This window comes from Eutrema salsugineum, unplaced genomic scaffold, assembly GCF_000478725.1.
Source record: "Eutrema salsugineum unplaced genomic scaffold, Eutsalg1_0 scaffold_5, whole genome shotgun sequence".
In the NCBI taxonomy this organism is placed as follows: domain Eukaryota; kingdom Viridiplantae; phylum Streptophyta; class Magnoliopsida; order Brassicales; family Brassicaceae; genus Eutrema; species Eutrema salsugineum.
The window spans coordinates 6403699-6421304 of NW_006256612.1; the positions used below are offsets into that span (position 1 = coordinate 6403699).

The window sequence follows — 17606 nt, forward strand, 5'->3', positions numbered from 1 at the left end:
CTTACAGTATATAACAGTTAAGTGAAATGTTAAATTATCCAAACACGTCTAAGAGAATAAACGACTACTTTTCTCAATTCCATTGCTATTTTCTTAATTAAAATCACTTTACTTTTTGATATTGAGTACAAATATATTACATCGTTTTTCTATTTAGTACAAATATATTACATCGTTTTTCTATTTAGTATTCCACTAATAAAAAGGCAGATTATCGAATTTTATCAGGCAAAAAAAAGAAAAGAAGTGTGTATTTTTCATTTTGCAATGATACAGTCAAACTATTTTTCATTTTGCAATGATACATGCAGTCATGCCCTATATATATACAACTAAACAAGAACGAGGAAATGTGTATTTTTCTATAAAACTATGATGAAGAGAGGAAAAGTAATGTGTATTTTTCTTTTCTTTTTTTCTTTTTTTTGTTAGTAATTGTTAGCAAAAAAAGAAACTAACAAATAAAAGAAGAAATACTGTTTTTTTTTTTGCTAAAAATGATGAAGACATACTTGAACTGTCTTCCCATAATTTTGTCGTTATTGATTATGTGTCAGCAATGTTATGTAGGCACCCCTAGTTTCGTGATGAAACCACGTGGAATATATTTTTAGAATTGTTAAGAGGGAGACCATCTGCTCTTTTTCTACTATCGTTCTATATATATATATATATAATTTTTTTTTTAATAAGGTTTTTATTGTTCTGTATATTGTTTTTTTTTTTTAACAAATTTGTTCTGTATATTTAAACAACGAGAATTGGTGGTTTCTTCTTGTCTGACTGAATTTCCTGATTTTCTCTATGGGCAGGAGTATCCGTTGGCTGATTGCCTCTTGTTTATAGTTTACTCACCAACGCACTCAGCAATTAATCAGTCCTCTTATTTAATATTATACAAGTTTGAATATGCGGTTTGAATTACTAATTAGTATTAAATTACAAATAATAAGGTACATGCAACAAAAAATGGAGGTAATAATAAAATTACATAGGGATTTTGATGGAATAGTTTGCTAAAAAAATAGTTGAATACAATAAGCTTATGTATTTTTGATTACGACAAAAAGTTGGTGACATATGATCTTAGCATTTTCCTCAAATATTTTCATATACAACCAGAAAAAATCTTCTATCTAACTTCTCTTGGAGACTTTTACCTTCAGCTTTCCCTTCCGAGTGGGCCAAGTGGGCTCTTCTCTTCTTCAAGTGGGTTCTAATATGGACCTAATTAGTAAATGGGTTCAAGAGTCAGAACGAGATTGTTCCTCATCGTTGCCGTTGGATTTCTCCTTGGTACATGCCATGCCACTGAATCACAATCATATAGCAAATCAATGAACATAAGCCAACAATATACTTCCATCTCATTATTGCAAGGTTTCGGACTTGTAGTTGTAAAGCCATATCAACCTCTTAGGAGTTATGCCACGGTACTTAACACATACCCTGAAGGCCTGAATATGAAATAGAACTCCTAGCTAATGTGTGTGTGTGTGTGCGCGCTAATAGCTATAATTATGGGAAGACAGTTCAAGTTCAAATCTGGGAGACAACCTTAATATTAAACGGACAAAGCTCACCTATAGGCGCAGCTAGCTAGGCTCATGATTATACTAATCAAAAGAAACTACTAATTCTTTATTTTTCAAAAGAGTTGGTGCCGAAAGTGGGGAGATGGTAACTCAAGGTAGAAGTTGAAGTGGAGTAGAACAGTGAAATTGTAGATAGTAAACATGTAAAATAGTTGTAAAACAGTATATAACAAAAGCTTAAAACAATGATCACCTGTTTGGCATGTTATTTTCTTCCTATAGCTCCTTCTCCTGTCATTTCCCCAAAAAATAAAGCTATTCTTATAGCTCTCTCTCCATCTAAATGTATATATAAAATATATATTACACAAAGAAATAATGTGCTGCTACTATATATTTTGCCTTCACTTAACTTTAATTATCTCTAGATTCATCTCTGACGAAGGCTAAATTTTGTAAGTGATCCCAAATTATATTAGTTCCAAACCATTGGTACTAACGATAGAACTAGTTATGGATTTAATTAATTGTGTAGTGTGTAAAAAAAATTGTGGGCTAGTTGCTCTTTCACATTTATTTGATAGAGAAAAGTTTACATTTTCTTCAAAAATAAAAGATCATATTACAATTAAAGATGAGATAGTGTAGATAAGGTTCAAACAATAGTAATTTTATTTTTTTCTCTCCCTCTCGCCCTCCGTCCCCGCGGATTACAATGCCAAAATATATTAATTAAGGTAAAATGGACTTGCCAGTGTTTATATATGGCTAAAATTGCTGGTATTATATGTAAAAGATCGATCTTGTATTAAATATTTAATATCGATTGATATATGGAGTCTCCAATCATGCGGCGAAGCAGCCAAGGTTGCAGTTGTAAATGGGTTCGAGAGTTAGATCGAGATTGTTCCTCCTCACCGCCGTCGGATCTTCTCCTTGGTACAGACCACTGAAATCACAGTCCCATAGCAAACTAATAAATAATAAGACAACATACAAACCATTTCATCTCATTATATCGCATAGTTTTGGCTTAGTAGTTATAATAAACTCATCGACCCTCTTCTCATTTTTTTGGGTATTAAGTCATCCACCTATCAAACCACATTCACAAACCCTAAATATGGAAATGCAAACCACATCATCATCGCCTAGCTACTTTGAACTACCAACACTTAGAGTTAGATTTATAAATGATAATATAACATTATTGGTAAAAAACCGCAAAACTTTTGAATTACAAAAATGAAATACTACCGTTACCCCATTTTTAGGAAAGGAGATGTCTGATGAGAGGTCATGTAAGGATGTAATTGCGGTTGGGGCGGGATATGGTGGCTGCGGTTCTGCTGCTCCTGTTGGTTTTGATGTGTCTTTAGGATACTTTCCCTCTCCTTTATCTAACAATTTCACAAACCGAAAACGTTATCAACTAAATTATGTATCAAATCACCATCAATATTTTCGCACCGTATTATTCTAAGAGAAGCAAATATAGTATTAGGTGTAGCACCAAATATTTATACTATTCAAGGGACTTTCAATTTAGTGTATTATTACATTATTTTTTTTTGTAATATGATATATTCAAAACGAACACGAACTACAAATATTTATGTTATATGTATTGAATATGAACCCAACGTAACATTTTTTTCCTAATTAAATAGTTTTATAATGTGCTTCCTTTCTTCCAATAAAACTCAAAGAAGATGTTTGTCCTAGTTGAAATAGAGCTCCTAGCTATTGTGTATGTTACATATATAGTATATACTTATGTTTATGAGAAGACAGTTCAAGTACAAAAATCTGGGAGACAACCTTAATACTAAACGGACAAAGCCCACCTATACGTGCAGCTAGGCTCATGATTATACAGATCAAAAGAAATTACTAATTCTTCCTTTTTCAAAAAGAGTTGGTGCCGAAAGTGGAGAGATGGTAGCTTAACGTAGACGTGGAAGTGGAGTAGAACAGTTAAATTGTAAATAGTAAAATAGTTGTGAAACAGTAATAAAGAAAGGCTAAAAACAATGATCACCTGTTTGGCAAGCATGCTGTTTTCTTCCTGTATCTCCTTCTCCTGTCAATTCCACAAATATGAATCCATTCTTAGCTTCTCTCTACATCCAAATATATATGTATATACATCTGTTTCATAACATCTTTTTTGTTATAATTACCTCTTTTTAATATTAATCTAAACTATATAACATATGTATTGTCTTTATTGATAGATTTAAACTCTAACATAAATCACACATACACACGACTTGAGAGATCAAATGTTTATAACTTATACCTTTCTTTGGAGGTGATTGAGGGACTCGTACATTAGTTGATTCTGTACAAAGAAGCCAAGTATCTTTTACTCATAAGAGACAATGTCTGTACAATATATTTGACTATGTATATATAACTCAAGATAGTTAGGCATAGTTTTTGTTTTTGTAACCATTCGTGTGTGTATATATGCTAATTAGAAGAGATATGTATACTTTTCTAAAGCGAATGTGCTTAAGAGAAGTTTCAAGCTGCTGCTCCAGAAACTGGAGCTCCTTGAGGCTCATTGATTCCAAATCTTCTCCCAGATAACGCCTGATACACTTTCGTCTGTTAGTTATTAGTGTTTAATGAATAAACTAAATATCATATATATATATATATATATATATATACATGTACCGATACCTTTGGTTCCTCTCCAAAAGCTCAATCTTAGCTTTTAGCCTGCTATACTCCATTGACCAGTTCGTCTGTTATGTTATTAATTAAGTTAAAATGCATGCAAGATCCAACACATACATAAATGTTTGATAGAGATCATTGAACATACATTGACGTGGGAGTCAGGAGCTTTCAGCTGTCGCTCGGCGTAAGAGTACCTCTCGTAGCGTTCTAATACCTTCTCCATGCTAATATTGAACTTATGGTTAGTTTCGATTCATTAACCCACAAAGTTTCCATATTAAGTTTAGTGTATCCGCAATTTTTAGATATATTCACAAAGTTTCCGTATTAAGTTTAGTATATCCGCAATACTCAGAGATCTTCTCAACTTAGCACAAGAATTCACCAAAAATATCAAAAACAGGTAGCGTCCAATTTTTGTAGGGTTGCCTAATTAATTGGCTATGCAATCTGTATCATGCAAAAGATATGATCACTATTCACTAGTCAGTTTTTTTATATAGTAAAGGTGTAAAACAGTTGACTCCTAACCCCACATCTCAAGGCGTATTTAAGAAGTGCCCTAGTTTTGAGTTTCAATTTTTTCGATAAATTTGTTATTAGATATTTACAGGAAGCCATGTACGAAATGACGTAATATAATAAACAGAAAAAAATTGTTGATTTTGTTTTTGTTTTCTAATAATATAAAGAAGAACAGTTGTTGTCTGTTGATCAAGCTACGTTTGACCATCGGTACGGAGAAGATGTTAGAAAAAGAATGATCTCTTTGACATTGATTCCCCAGAGGTCAAAGACTCCCTATACAATATGTCACATCCTTAGTTCTAGTTTCTCTATACCTATAAACCATTTGAAAAAAAAAAATTCCTTTTAAAACTTAATATTGTTGTTTATATAGTTTGTAATTTATTTGTATAAAACTGACTGCAAAGATGTTTTCAGCAGAAGGAGCTTTCCTAAAAATTAGGGCAAAGAAACCTAGTCAAGAACATAAACATTAAACAATGGTCATTAATTTCTGTAATCAGACTACTAAAATCTCAGCTCGAATCCAGATCTACATATCCTGATTCAAGAGGATACTGACGATTTCTTATAAATCCATGTCTCTGCACCTTATTAAGCCCTAAAATTTGCATTTTAATTTATCTTGATAAAGATTTGCACTTTCTTTTGATAAAGATAAAATATGCTAATGGTTTGACATTAATCAACACAACCAGTTCGTAGATCCAAGTAATCAATTGCAAAATATAGCTGTGACAACAAAATATAAGGCAGATGAGTAGAGCAAGAAACTACTAATTAGGGCAAACAAAGGAACATTGGAAAGAAATAAACAAAGACAAAAATAGAAAGAATTAAATAATTACCAAGGTTCAGAGGAGTACTCGAACAATTTCCCCTTATGGGAGAAGACAATAAGGGAAACCTCGGCATCACAAAGAACAGAGATCTCATGGGCTTTCTTCAGAAGACCAGCTCTTCTTTTCGAGAATGTCACCTGTCTATTGATCTTGTTCTCTATCTTCCTCATCTCAACCCTACCCCTTCCCATTTCTCTCAAAATTAATAATTTTTTTATATATAAAAAAGCAAACAAACAAGTCCCAAGAAGAGAAGAAATAGAAACTAGGATAGAGAGAAAACGACGAGCTTGATCTAATTAAGAAAGTTTTTCTTCTTTCCTTTCTAGTGATAATAACAATGTGAAAGAGTCTATCTTTATTTAAAGAAGAGATATTTTGGAAAGAGCGGTTTTAAGGAAAGCTTAAAAGCTGGTTTTGGCAAGGAATAAAAATACCAGAGTAGTTTTGTAAGATGTGCTGTCGACTTCTCATTGGTATGAATGGACTTCCATTGCCTAATGTCGAGTCTGTGTTTTCTCGTATATTATAATTATCGTTTCTACAAGTGACCAGAAATAAAATAACAGTAATTGGCTTCGCTATATCGACGTCTCGTGACGTGAAAAATGGGTTAGCTAGAGAAGTGAAATATGCACGGACCACGGAACTTTCCCAAGTGTCGCCTTCACTTTGCATTGACGGCGGAGATTCTTCGTGGATTTCTGAAATTTTGAAACATTTTATTAATTAAATAAAAAGTGGGATCTTAGTATAATTAAGTAGTTATAAATTTTTTAAAAATTATAGGCGAAAAACAAATTGAGCAGAACAAAATGCTAAGTTATTCACAATTTATGCATATAGTACGTAGACCCAAAGAATGACGGGTCAGAAATAAACAGTATAGAGATTTCAGTTATTTATAACAATACTTATATATATGGAGATAAGAAACAAGCAACAAAAGCAGTTAAAAGTACCAAAGAGAACATTTAGAGCAAAAGTAAAAGAATCTAAAGCTCGTGCTCTTGGCGACAGCATCCGATGAACTCCACTATCGACATCTTTCTTACATAGACATCTTTCTTACATATGCAGTACCTTCTTTGTCCATTAAAATATATCTTATATATGTTTGAAAATTTGCAACTACTATATAACTTGGATCATTTTTCTTAGTTCATAATTTTTCTTCATACTTTTGAGTTCATGGTATATATCACACTAAAATAACAGTAGTGCATGCATCTATTTGTCATAAATCAATGTGATGCAATCTCACGATGATCAATTTTCATTTACAATTTAAAAAAAATTGCTATCTAGTGCAAACGATCTTTTTATTTTTATTTTTCTTTGTATATACAATATTTTCCAAGAAATAGCAATCAGCAGTATTTAATTACCTTATGATCTTCCGAAGAAATTGGATCAAACAAAGAGGCAGAGAAATCAAATTGGTATACGCGCAAAATTATGAACACAAACCAGCTAGCATTAATTAAGAATCCTACCTAAATCAGACACATCGTCGAGCTACGTAAGAAAAAGAAAAAGAAAACCATCTTAGTGATTAAAAGGTACGTAAAATGGGAGAAATGGGCAACACAGAGGCAGCAACGGTGACGAACAAGCAAATCATATTCCCAGATTACGTGAGTGGATTCCCGAAAGAATCCGATCTGAAAATCACAACAAACACCGTCGATCTAAGGCTACCGGAGGGATCCAAATCAGTTCTGGTGAAGAATCTGTACTTGTCTTGCGATCCTTACATGCGCATTTGCATGGGAAAGCCCGATCCCTTGACTTCTTCCCTCGTTCCACCCTACAACACCGGCGAGGTACGAACTAGGACATTTTACCACATATATGGTCCACATTGTTTGTGTTTTGTAACTAATGATCAATTTTAAAATTTTGTATTTAATTTCAGTAATGTTATTGTTGTTGTTTAGTACTTAATTATATTCGTGACATGCATTGTACTCTCATGATTTTTTTTTCCTCTAACAGTGTTGCTACGATCTTATTGTGTCCATTAATTCTGATTAATATGGTGCCCCCCAAGAAAATCTCTTACTTGGGGAGTTTTTTTTATATATATATATATATTTTTTCTGATCTCCATGGTGTTAATTGTTAAAGATTATTTTCAATGTGTTGCATGTGTGCAGCCAATTGTTGGGCTTGGAGTGTCTAAAGTGATAGATTCAGGGCATCCAGATTACAAAAAGGGAGACTTACTCTGGGGACTAGTTGGATGGGAGGAGTATACTGTTATTACTCTAACTCCTTACTCACACTTCAAGATCCACCACACCGATGTTCCATTATCTTACTACACTGGACTTCTTGGTCTCTTATCTCACTCTTGATTTCATTTTGAAAAAGCATGGCTATGTGATATGCTTATTTAAATAAAAAAATTCACGAGTGTTGGGCATGGAAACATAGATCTTTTTTTTTTTTTTTTTTTTTTAAGTTTCTTGATCATCTTAACAGGTATGCCTGGTATGACTGCTTATGCTGGATTTTACGAAATTTGTTCTCCTAAAAAAGGAGAGACTGTCTTCGTGTCAGCTGCATCCGGCGCAGTTGGTCAGCTAGTGGGACAATTTGCAAAGTTAATGGGCTGTTATGTCGTTGGAAGCGTCGGCAGTAAAGAAAAGGTATACTTTAAACTCTACGTTATATGATTACCTATCAAACAATAACTATAATGCATATCAAGAAACTGATTTGCTCATTATATCCTTCTTTATATAACCTTATATCTAAGGTTGATCTTCTCAAGACAAAGTTTGGTTTTGATGATGCTTTCAATTACAAGGAAGAGCAGGACCTTAATGCTGCCCTAAAGAGGTAAAGCAAATACATATATTTAGTTTATAGATAAGAAAATCATAGAATATTTGGCTCAATCTAAAAGAAACACTTAATTACTTACTACTTTTACTAGGTGTTTCCCGGAAGGAATTGACATATATTTTGAGAACGTGGGAGGCAAAATGTTGGATGCAGTGCTCATAAACATGAAGTTGCATGGTCGTATCGCAGTATGTGGAATGATCTCGCAGTATAACTTAGAGGATCCGGAAGGCGTACACAACCTAGCCACCATTCTTTACAAGAGGATAAAACTTCAAGGGTTTGGAGTCTTTGATTTCTATGACAAATATTATAACTTCTTGGATTTTGTGCTTCCTTACATACGAGAAGGAAAGATAACATACATTGAAGACATAGCCGAAGGACTCGAGAGCGGACCTGCTGCTCTATTAGGGCTTTTCCACGGCAAGAACTTTGGGAAACAACTCTTTGTGGTCGCTCGTGAGTGAGACAGACGTCGTTGAAAGTTTAATATTCTGGTGTTTTATCTTCTTCTTTTTTTTTGAACATTTTAATATCTTTTAGAAATGGTTATAATGCTTTGTTTTTTAAAGTTTTTTAGGGACAAGTAATTTCCTCGACACAAGGAACAATAATTAACTGTCTTAGAGGTGATGCACAAATTGATACGTTTATTTTTTTTGCTACAAGAACATTGACACAAACTTATTTTTTTTTTTGCTACAAGAACATTGACACAAGATGAAGATGTGGAAGAGCATGTAAGGACCTTAATGGGCCGCTAAAAGCCCATTAAAGTGAGTTTAATAATTACAGTATTACAGATGTTTCAGCTTCGACCTTAAAGTTTGATAGTTATGGAGGGAATCAATTAATGTATTTCCCGCGACTCAATAAAATCATAATCCCTCTCTCTCTCTATCTCTTTCTCTCTCTCTCTCACTATCCCTCGCAATTCTTCGGTGTATCTCCGATCTCCGGCGTAGCGATTTCTTCTCCCTCGCAATTCTTCGGTGTGTTTCAGACTTTAAATGGCGAGTCCAAGTGCCGTCCCTGAAGATAGAAAGTCCGATGACCTCGAAATCGTCTCAGTCGGAGCTCTCTATAGCGGCTCCTGGGACAAGAAGTACTGGAGTTCATCTAGGGTTGGCTTTTCTACTTATCTGTATATCTCTTGTTTTCTCTCAATTGATGTGCTACGTCTCTAATTCATTAGAAAATGATGAGACGAAAATAGGTGACCTGTCGATTCCTGAGATTTAATCCATTTTAAGAGTTTTCGATAGTGATGATTTGTCTGGGATGCAATTAATCGCGATAAATACTGACAGTACATTTTTCACTCTTAAGATTGATGAACAGTAGATTGAACTATGGTCTTTGATTTTGAACAATTTTGATTGAAATCTATGTCCAGTGATAGTGATCGGATAGAGGCTTGGGATAGAAAAAGAGAAGCAAATTTGTAATTTTGAGTGTTCCTGAACAACGCATGTAGATACAACTTATGCATATTGGTTTTTATGTAGAATTTCTGTTTAAATACCTTCTTTTTTTCATCAGGGAAAAGATCGTTTCCCTTATCCTGTAGGCTACAAAGCTGTTCGAGCTCAAAATGGGAACACATATTATATGGAAATTGAAGAAGGTGCCAAAGGACCTTTATTTCTGGTGTGCTGCTGATTCCATAATTTTTTTACAAGGTTCTGTATATATGTTTAGAATGCAGCAAAGGCTTACTTTAATAATGCAGATTAGATATTTGGCTGAATCATGGACGGGTCAGACCCCAGATATTGCATGGGGAAAGTTCCAGAAGACAGGCTTCTCCCACTTAAAAGTATGGCATGGAAAACGATTTACATGTAAGATGGACGGAATGGAGGTACATCTTTGTTTCTTTATGATACTTCTTTAGACCATCATGCATATTACTTTTATAACCAGTTCTATTCTACAATTGAATAAAGTTTCAAATCAAACATGCTTCATTGCCTTTCCAAAAATTCCTGCATATTGTTCGGATGATTCGGCAAAGCTTTTTAAAGAACACTTCCTCGCCACATGATTACTATTATTTGTATGCTTATGAGCTTTACAGGCTTTCTTTATTATCTTTGCATTTCTGACTTCTCAATTATGAGTTGATACATAGGAAAAGCCATAATACTTGGGATATACTTGCCAGATAAGTTGAGCATACTACTTTAGCTAAGACTTCATTGAAAGTTTTGCTTTCCAGGCCTTCCTTGGGTGTTGGTCACTAGTACTATCACCTGGCTTGTAGTTATTCTGATCCTACCACTGTGATTGAGAAAATTTATTACTTGCTGTTTACGATGACTGATTTTTTTTTTGCTACAGTTTTTTGGCTTCAAAAACCCATTGGTTCAGAGATTGCTCCGGGAACTTGTGACAGATTCCCACGGAATGGTAGAATCTAGCTCCAGAAGTAGGGCCTCTAAAATCCGGGTCGACGATGAACGACCAGTAATGTGTGAAAATCCAAACTTATTATGCTATCTGGATATGCCAGTGGCTAGAAAGAAACGAAGTAGAAAATCAGAAATAGTATACCAGAATTCAGTTGTTAAAGATGGCCAGAAAAAGCCAAGATTCCAAGAGTCATCTTATGGTGCCGACATTCTAAATTCAGCACCTGTGTCAATCTGCTTAGCAAAAGGAGAACTGGAGATAGTTGGCCTTGAAGCAGCACCACCAAGGCAGTTTCATTCTAGTCAAGCTACTATCGAGAATTCATATCTACCATCGGAAAATTCTCCAGAAGTAAAAGTAGTCGTACCTATCCAAGAAACAGGCCAGATTACTGACAGTTGTAAATCAAAGCCATTATCCAACATTACTGAAGAGGTAGTCCACTCGTTATCTTCTGTCCATAAAGAACTTCTAATGTACTTTTCTCGAAAGCTCCCTCTTTTGTTATTTTTGGCATAGTAGACTGGTGAAATTTTTTCTCGAGGATAGTGGTTTTGAACAATAGGAATCTTAAATTTTTGTAGCTTCATGGGTTGGAAGAAAAGGAATACAAACCCAACGCAGATATTTTTCTGCATGAGAGTCAAGATATGACTGGTTCCAATCTTTGTGCACCCGATACCTTGGAGTTCGTGCAAGGTATTAGCTTTTCATCCTTCTTGCGAACTTGTTTAATGCCAAGATGTCAAGATTCTAATCATTATGACTGCATCTTTTCTTGGATTCCTTTTTGTCCAATTCTTGCAGATAACAACATAAGTTCTACTACAGTAATGGATGATAATACAAGTTGCGAGCAAAAAAGAGAATTGACCCTTGCTGACATGGTAGTCAATGAAGAGCATTCAGCTGAACCAAATGCAGAAGATTTAGCTGATTCAGCTGACCAGGAAACTGCCAAATCAATGATCTCAATTTTACTTCCTCGAGCAATTCCACTGTTAAAGAAGGCCTCAGGCAAGAAGCCCCAACAAAATGATATTTCAGGAACACTGTCTTCCAGATTAAATCTTTCTGACAACTGCAAAACGAGCCAACTTGAGGACGCATCAGGAGCTGGTATACTTAACCCCTACAAAATACATGAATGATTTTTGCAATATTTTTGCAGTCCTAAAATATTCCCTTATGGCCTTATCCCGTAGTCCATAATTCTTCTTCAAAATTTGCAGCTGTGTCACTGTCGACAAGAACATGCAGTGGGGATGATGATAACATGCAACACGTTGCTATGGATCAGGATTTTACAAGTAATGTGTCCATTGCTCCGGACAGTTTTGATGAGTCTCACTTGGATGTTCCTGGGAATGGTCATACCATTTCTTACAAGGAAGTCGATCCAGCAGATCTTCCCATAATGCCCATAGCCAAGGAACATGTTGCAATAGTAAAATGCAAATCTATCAGCTCCTGCCTTGGATACTATTGAGATCACAAATCCGTCTTCACATGATGTTAGTACTATTTTGGAAGAAAATAATCAAGACGGATCTGTGAAGAAGTCCATGTCAATACCACACTGCATCAGTTTAACTGACAGGCTTTTAATTGAAGCTGCAGTGGAGATGACGAGAACATGCAGTGGAGATGGCGATAACATGCAACACGTTGCTATAGATTCTGTTCAGGACTTTTCAAGTTATGTGTCCATTGCTCCGGACAGTTTTGATGAGTCTCACTTGGATGTTCCTGGGAATGGTCATAGCATCTCTTACAAGGAAGCCTGTCCAGCAGATTTTCCCTTAGTGCCCATAGCCAAGGAACAAGTTGCAGTAGTAAATGCAAATCCATCTGCCCCTGCTTTGGATACTATTGAGATCATAAACCCGTCTTCACATGATGTTAGTACTATTTTGGAAGAAAATAATCAAGACGGATCTGTGAAGAAGTCCATGTCAATACCACACTACACCAGTTCAACTAGCAGGATTTTAGACCAAGAATCTGAGGAACTCTGTGCAGCAAAAGGAAACTTAATGCAAACAGAACACCACTTCGAAAACAAGGAACCAAAGAGTATATCCTGTTCTACTGAAGGTAGTAAGATAAATTTATCAATATCACTATTTGCCTCCACCCCTACTTTATATATGTGCACTGTCTAATATAAGCATGGATATCTGCAGGTGATGGCTTTATGGCTGGCTCAACCCCTACTGAAGTTGGTTCTATCAGAATAGAAAAACATAAGGTGTATAGGAGGAAAAGAGTCTCGACCAATCAAAAGCGAAGAAACGGAAACTCATCCTCTGAAAGTATAAACATTTGCAGAAATACTGGAGATGATGATTCCATAAGCAAAATGTCTCCGATTAAAGCCCCACGTATCTTGGAGCCTCTGCCTACCTTGTCTACCAGCTCATTATCAGATAGAACAAATGGAAGCGGTCATTTGACAGAACAATACCAGGGTCATGAGTTGATGAAGGTGAATAACAAGCAATTCACCAATGTATTAAGCAATGAAGCGTGTGTGGTACCACAAGAGTTTAGGCCAACTCATGGTTTTGGAAATGCGACTATATCATCATCCTCACTTCCAGCGTCAAAAGTTGAGAATGTTCAAGCCCATATTGGTGAGGCGTTGGGCATCCAAGTCTCTGAACCTTCTTCTACAAAGTCTCCGAATAAGGAAAATACCAGCGAGAATAGCATCTCTAATGTGCCGGAATTTCCAGTTAATTCGAATTTAAAGCTCAACAGAGATGTAAAGATCAACAATGAGATGGAAAAAACTGTTGAGCTGCTTGGCTACTACTTTCATCCCATGCCTGTTTCAACAGTATCACTTCAGTATGTTGGTAATGAAATCTATATTTGTGTATTGAGCTTTGCTACAGAGGATAGAGTTAGCACCCTGTTTATGTACAAGATATCAGCTAAATCACCAACCAGAGGATTCCCCTCTGTCGTTGGTCACACACCTGCCATACTCCCCATCGTGGATGATAAATCTGGTAGAAATGTAAGTTCATAACGTTTTTCCTAGTTTCTTTTACTAAACTGCATGATTACTGCCAAGTCTTGTTTTTTATTCTCTAGTTATCTGATAATTGTGTTATATTTCCTCAGAGAACACTCGAGAGATCTTATTTGCACTTCACTCCGGACGGGCAGCATCTTATTTTTACTGGCAATATCAAAACACCTTATTGCAGGTTCAGACGTCTCTCTACTGTCTTATGCTGTACATGGATACAGAATAAAGATATCAGAGCTAAGGGATTACTTTTTTTTTTCCTTTTCGCAGGCAGAGAGAAATTGATTGCTTGTGTTTGACTTGTACATCAGCCTCCTTTGAGGAGAATGCAGTGAGAATTGTCGAGGTGAAAGCGGGTTATGTTTCTCTTGTGACAAAACTTCAAGCAGTTGACAGTGTACAGTGCGTGGTGGTGTGCGATCCTAACTATCTCATTGCTGTTGTCAAAAGTGGAAACCTTATTGCCTGGGCCATGAACTCGGATTGGAGGTGCTCTCATCAGAGTTCATTGCTCTTCTCCTAAAACTTTTTTTATTAAATCCTTCTTGTGTGTGGTGCTGCAGGCTGGATCATCATTCAACTTTCTTCTAATGTTCTCTTCTTCTAAATTTGCAGAGGTTCTACCGAAGAATTCGTTATACTCGCAAATCCTTGCATATCTTCATGCATCGTGGAACTGAAGAAGATCCCAAAATGTCCTCATCTCATTATTGGGCATAATGGTATTGGAGAATTTACAATATGGTATTCTGCTCCCTCTCTCTGTCTCTAAAGTTTTTTCTCTACCCATCTGTTTGTTAAATTACAGAACTTAATTCCTGCTAGGGAATGATGAGGATGAGCCAACTTTGCATTTCCTTTTTCTTCTTTTCTCCATGGCTGCAGCCTGCTAACTTTGTTTATTTTCGACTCAGGGATATCTCAAAGCGAAGCCTAGTATCAAGATTTGTATCTCCCAGCAATTTGATATTTGAGTTCATCCCAACCAGCTTGTTTGCGTGGCACACTGTACATAATCATTCTACCATCGAGGATCACGTTGACGTGATATTAGCTGCAACAAAACTGTGGTTCTCAAAAGGGGTCAACAACAAAACATTGGTCCCAGCTGAAGTCGAAGACACTGCCATCTGGCTTTTAGTCTCGACCGACCCTGACCCAGACGCTATATGTGACCGTGTAGAAAGTCCAGCTAGATGTTGGAGACTGGCTCTGCTTGTGAGAAACCAAGTCATATTGGGAAGTCAACTGGACCCGAGGTTGACCATCAGACATCTCCTTCTTTACCGGCATATTTTGTTTCTTAAGCTTCTTAGGTCCCGTGAAAAGTAGTTTTGCTTTGAGGACTATATGAGAAGTAAAGGTGTATAAATGTTTTAACATTTCGAAATCCATGGTCCATTGGCTTGGCTATGGATTTGTGGTTTACAGGGCTGATGTAGCCGGCACAGTATCTGGTCACGGAGTAGCAGGAACACTTGATGGACATGTGTACATGTGGGACTTGTCGACCGGCACCAAACTCGGCTCTCTCCATGATTTCAAAGGTAAACATTGGTTTTAAAATAGCTGTTCATGAAAAAAACGAAGATAGTTGTCAAAAGTTATTATGAACTGTGACCTCGTGGATTTTTTCAGGTCAAGGAGTTTCGTGCATAAGTTCAGATGATTCTGGAAATATATGTATAGCAAGTGAGGATGGTCAGCTTTTGGTTTATTGCCATCCCGCAAAGGAAACTCAAAATCAAGAAGGGTAATAAAATTTGACTTGGAAAGAAGAATTGTAGAAATGTAAGAGGATGAATGAAAGTAGATCTTATGTATATTCGTTGTTCTTTGATAATTTATTTTAAAATTTTGAGAAACTACTGGAAGTTATTGAAAGTACGAACCTCTTGATAAATGATCGTATAAAAATCTAAGCTGCATGAGAACCCATTCCGTTAAGGGTTTATAGTTATAAATCCTAACCATGATTATTTTCCATCAAGCACCTAGAAAAAATTATGAAATGCAGTTCATACTAGGGTTTGTAAATTGTAACATAAGTATCTAGTTAGTATAAAACATATCATTTGATAATGCCGATAAGATAAATTCGATATCTATAACTCAAGATTAATTTCCTGGCAATGGTGAAGTGCAGTTCACGTTAAAAAGAAAATAAAGAACAAACTCATAAGAAAATTAAACTGGAAAAACGACGTCGTCGCTGGTAGGGCTCTTATCTTTCTCCTCTTCTTCTCTTACCTACCCAAAAACCCCAAAAAAAGGAGAAAAACAAAAAAAAAGAAAATTGCAAGGCTCGCAGCTCGTAGCAGAAAAAATGCCGACTCTCACAAAGCTGTACTCCATGGAAGAAGCCGCAACTCACAACAAGCAAGATGACTGCTGGGTCGTCATCGACGGAAAGGTCCGCTCTGTCTCTCTTCTAATTTCAGGATTTTTTTTGGATCCCTCTTCTGAAGGGTACATGTGTTGCAAATTTGCAATCTTTGAGTGAATTATCCACTTTCGAAAAATTATGTCTATTTCTCGATTGATATACAACTCAATGAAGAAGACTCATGTAGTTTCTGTTTATGTTTCTTTCTCTTTTCGATAATGCGTTGACTTTGAATCATAGTCCTCAAGAAAAGAATTTGGGTGATGGGTTCTTTGAGAAAATTATCTGAAACTTGGCTCTCTTTCGTTTACAGGTCTATGATGTAACCTCTTATATGGATGAGCACCCTGGGGGAGATGATGTGCTTCTTGCTGTCACCGGTAGCTTCTTTTTCTTTCTCAGTCTTTGCTATTTTCTTTAATGGTTTTATATCTCTCTTTTCTCTAACCCAAGTAAATGTGATGTTCTTAAAAGGCAAAGATGCAACAGATGAATTCGAAGACGCAGGGCATAGCAAAACCGCTATCGAACTCATGGAGAAGTATTTCATTGGCGAGCTAGACGAAGCTTCTGCACCGAAAATGCCAGAGCTTAAGATCTACAAGATTGATCAGCCAAAAGACTCTGTTCAAAAGCTTGTCGATTTGACAAAGCAGTATTGGGTTGTTCCTGTTTCCATTATCACCATCTCTGTTGCGGTGAGCGTCCTCTTCTCTCGCAAGAATTAAGTCTCTTTTTTCCCAGGAGAGAAGAGCTCTGAAATATTGAATTGTTGGGGAATCAACTTTCCACACGAGAATTCCCCATTATAGATTTTTTTTTTTTTTTTTGAATAACAGAAAAGATAGATCAATATTGTTTTTCACCTTTTCATCCCGAGGGATTCAGATTTTGAGTTGGGATATGTTTCAATGCACAAATTAATGATATGATTACTGGATGCTTTGGTTTGCTCACTTTGCTGGTATCAACTATCTTATCTAAAGTCTCTATTTAGCTTTACTCTTACTCAGCAATTAACTAAACTAGCCTCGCCAAGTCTACAACATTATCTCTACCTCTAAATATGTGTAGGATCTCTGTCAATTCGTATCGGGGAGACCACAAGTATCTTCTGAAACATCTTCCTTGTAAGAATATCTGAATATGAGACACTGTTGGATTTATGATAGAGCAAATTATAAGAAGACACAGACACTTTGGTTAATGCGCTAACAGGATAGTTTTGGTTTTGGTGTCTTTTGAAACAAGTCAAGACCATCTAACGTAGTAAGCGGCTAAGCACATGTATATATTTAGGAGGCGACAAGTTT

The 17606-nt window shown here is 35.9% G+C and overlaps 4 protein-coding genes across 6 annotated transcripts; 3 read left to right on the forward strand and 1 right to left on the reverse strand.

The window, feature by feature from the left end:
* Positions 1–2285: 2285 nt before the first annotated feature.
* LOC18992448 (transcription factor CAULIFLOWER) lies at positions 2286–5787 on the reverse strand. The gene is made up of 8 exons (XM_006415847.2): positions 5603–5787; positions 4372–4450; positions 4227–4291; positions 4034–4133; positions 3838–3879; positions 3577–3618; positions 2799–2935; positions 2286–2484 (listed from the first exon to the last, which is right to left on the reverse strand). Exons 1-8 carry the CDS (start codon positions 5785–5787, stop codon positions 2382–2384), a joined length of 753 nt encoding a protein of 250 aa, XP_006415910.1. The 3' UTR covers positions 2286–2381.
* On the forward strand, positions 2300–8919 carry LOC18992449 (NADPH-dependent oxidoreductase 2-alkenal reductase). Of its 3 annotated transcripts, XM_024152366.1 has the most exons (6): positions 2300–2324; positions 7196–7422; positions 7756–7936; positions 8084–8250; positions 8361–8443; positions 8541–8919. In XM_024152366.1, the coding sequence occupies exons 1-6, from the start codon at positions 2300–2302 to the stop codon at positions 8917–8919; spliced, it is 1062 nt and encodes a 353-aa protein (XP_024008134.1). The 3 variants fall into 3 exon arrangements, with proteins under 3 accessions (XP_024008134.1, XP_006415911.2, XP_024008135.1); XM_006415848.2 differs by lacking the exon at positions 2300–2324 and having other exon boundaries at positions 7168–7422; XM_024152367.1 differs by lacking the exon at positions 2300–2324 and having other exon boundaries at positions 7177–7422; positions 8376–8443.
* Positions 8920–9374: 455 nt separating this feature from the next.
* On the forward strand, positions 9375–15761 carry LOC18992450. The gene is made up of 15 exons (XM_024151972.1): positions 9375–9576; positions 9995–10102; positions 10185–10316; positions 10796–11302; positions 11452–11566; positions 11675–11986; positions 12100–12337; positions 12780–12964; positions 13054–13892; positions 14000–14085; positions 14178–14396; positions 14523–14651; positions 14822–15166; positions 15339–15454; positions 15546–15761. The coding sequence occupies exons 1-15, from the start codon at positions 9463–9465 to the stop codon at positions 15662–15664; spliced, it is 3564 nt and encodes a 1187-aa protein (XP_024007740.1). The 5' UTR covers positions 9375–9462; the 3' UTR covers positions 15665–15761.
* A 419-nt stretch (positions 15762–16180) lies between these two features.
* Positions 16181–17235, forward strand: LOC18992451 (cytochrome b5). The gene is made up of 3 exons (XM_006415850.2): positions 16181–16320; positions 16607–16673; positions 16768–17235. Exons 1-3 carry the CDS (start codon positions 16234–16236, stop codon positions 17019–17021), a joined length of 408 nt encoding a protein of 135 aa, XP_006415913.1. The 5' UTR covers positions 16181–16233; the 3' UTR covers positions 17022–17235.
* The last annotated feature ends 371 nt before the right edge of the window (positions 17236–17606 follow it).

Bases quoted from the DNA above. Each gene is read 5' to 3' on its own strand.
- LOC18992448 (XM_006415847.2), bottom strand. From the start codon at position 5,787: ATGGGAAGGGGTAGGGTTGAGATGAGGAAGATAGAGAACAAGATCAAT. The intron at 4,451-5,602 runs GTAATTATTTAA...GTTCAATATTAG, and splicing joins GAGTACTCCTCTGAACCTTG to CATGGAGAAGGTATTAGAAC. The intron at 2,485-2,798 runs GTAACGGTAGTA...CTGTGATTTCAG, and splicing joins TCTCCTTTCCTAAAAATGGG to TGGTCTGTACCAAGGAGAAG.
- LOC18992450 (XM_024151972.1), top strand. From the start codon at position 9,463: ATGGCGAGTCCAAGTGCCGTCCCTGAAGATAGAAAGTCCGATGACCTC. The intron at 14,397-14,522 runs GTGCTCTCATCA...CTAAATTTGCAG, and splicing joins GCCATGAACTCGGATTGGAG to AGGTTCTACCGAAGAATTCG. The intron at 15,167-15,338 runs GTTGACCATCAG...TGTGGTTTACAG, and splicing joins GGAAGTCAACTGGACCCGAG to GGCTGATGTAGCCGGCACAG.
- LOC18992451 (XM_006415850.2), top strand. From the start codon at position 16,234: ATGCCGACTCTCACAAAGCTGTACTCCATGGAAGAAGCCGCAACTCAC. The intron at 16,321-16,606 runs GTCCGCTCTGTC...TTTCGTTTACAG, and splicing joins GGGTCGTCATCGACGGAAAG to GTCTATGATGTAACCTCTTA. The intron at 16,674-16,767 runs GTAGCTTCTTTT...TGTTCTTAAAAG, and splicing joins TGTGCTTCTTGCTGTCACCG to GCAAAGATGCAACAGATGAA.
- LOC18992449 (XM_006415848.2), top strand. From the start codon at position 7,168: ATGGGAGAAATGGGCAACACAGAGGCAGCAACGGTGACGAACAAGCAA. The intron at 7,937-8,083 runs GTCTCTTATCTC...TCATCTTAACAG, and splicing joins TTACTACACTGGACTTCTTG to GTATGCCTGGTATGACTGCT. The intron at 8,251-8,360 runs GTATACTTTAAA...CTTATATCTAAG, and splicing joins GCGTCGGCAGTAAAGAAAAG to GTTGATCTTCTCAAGACAAA.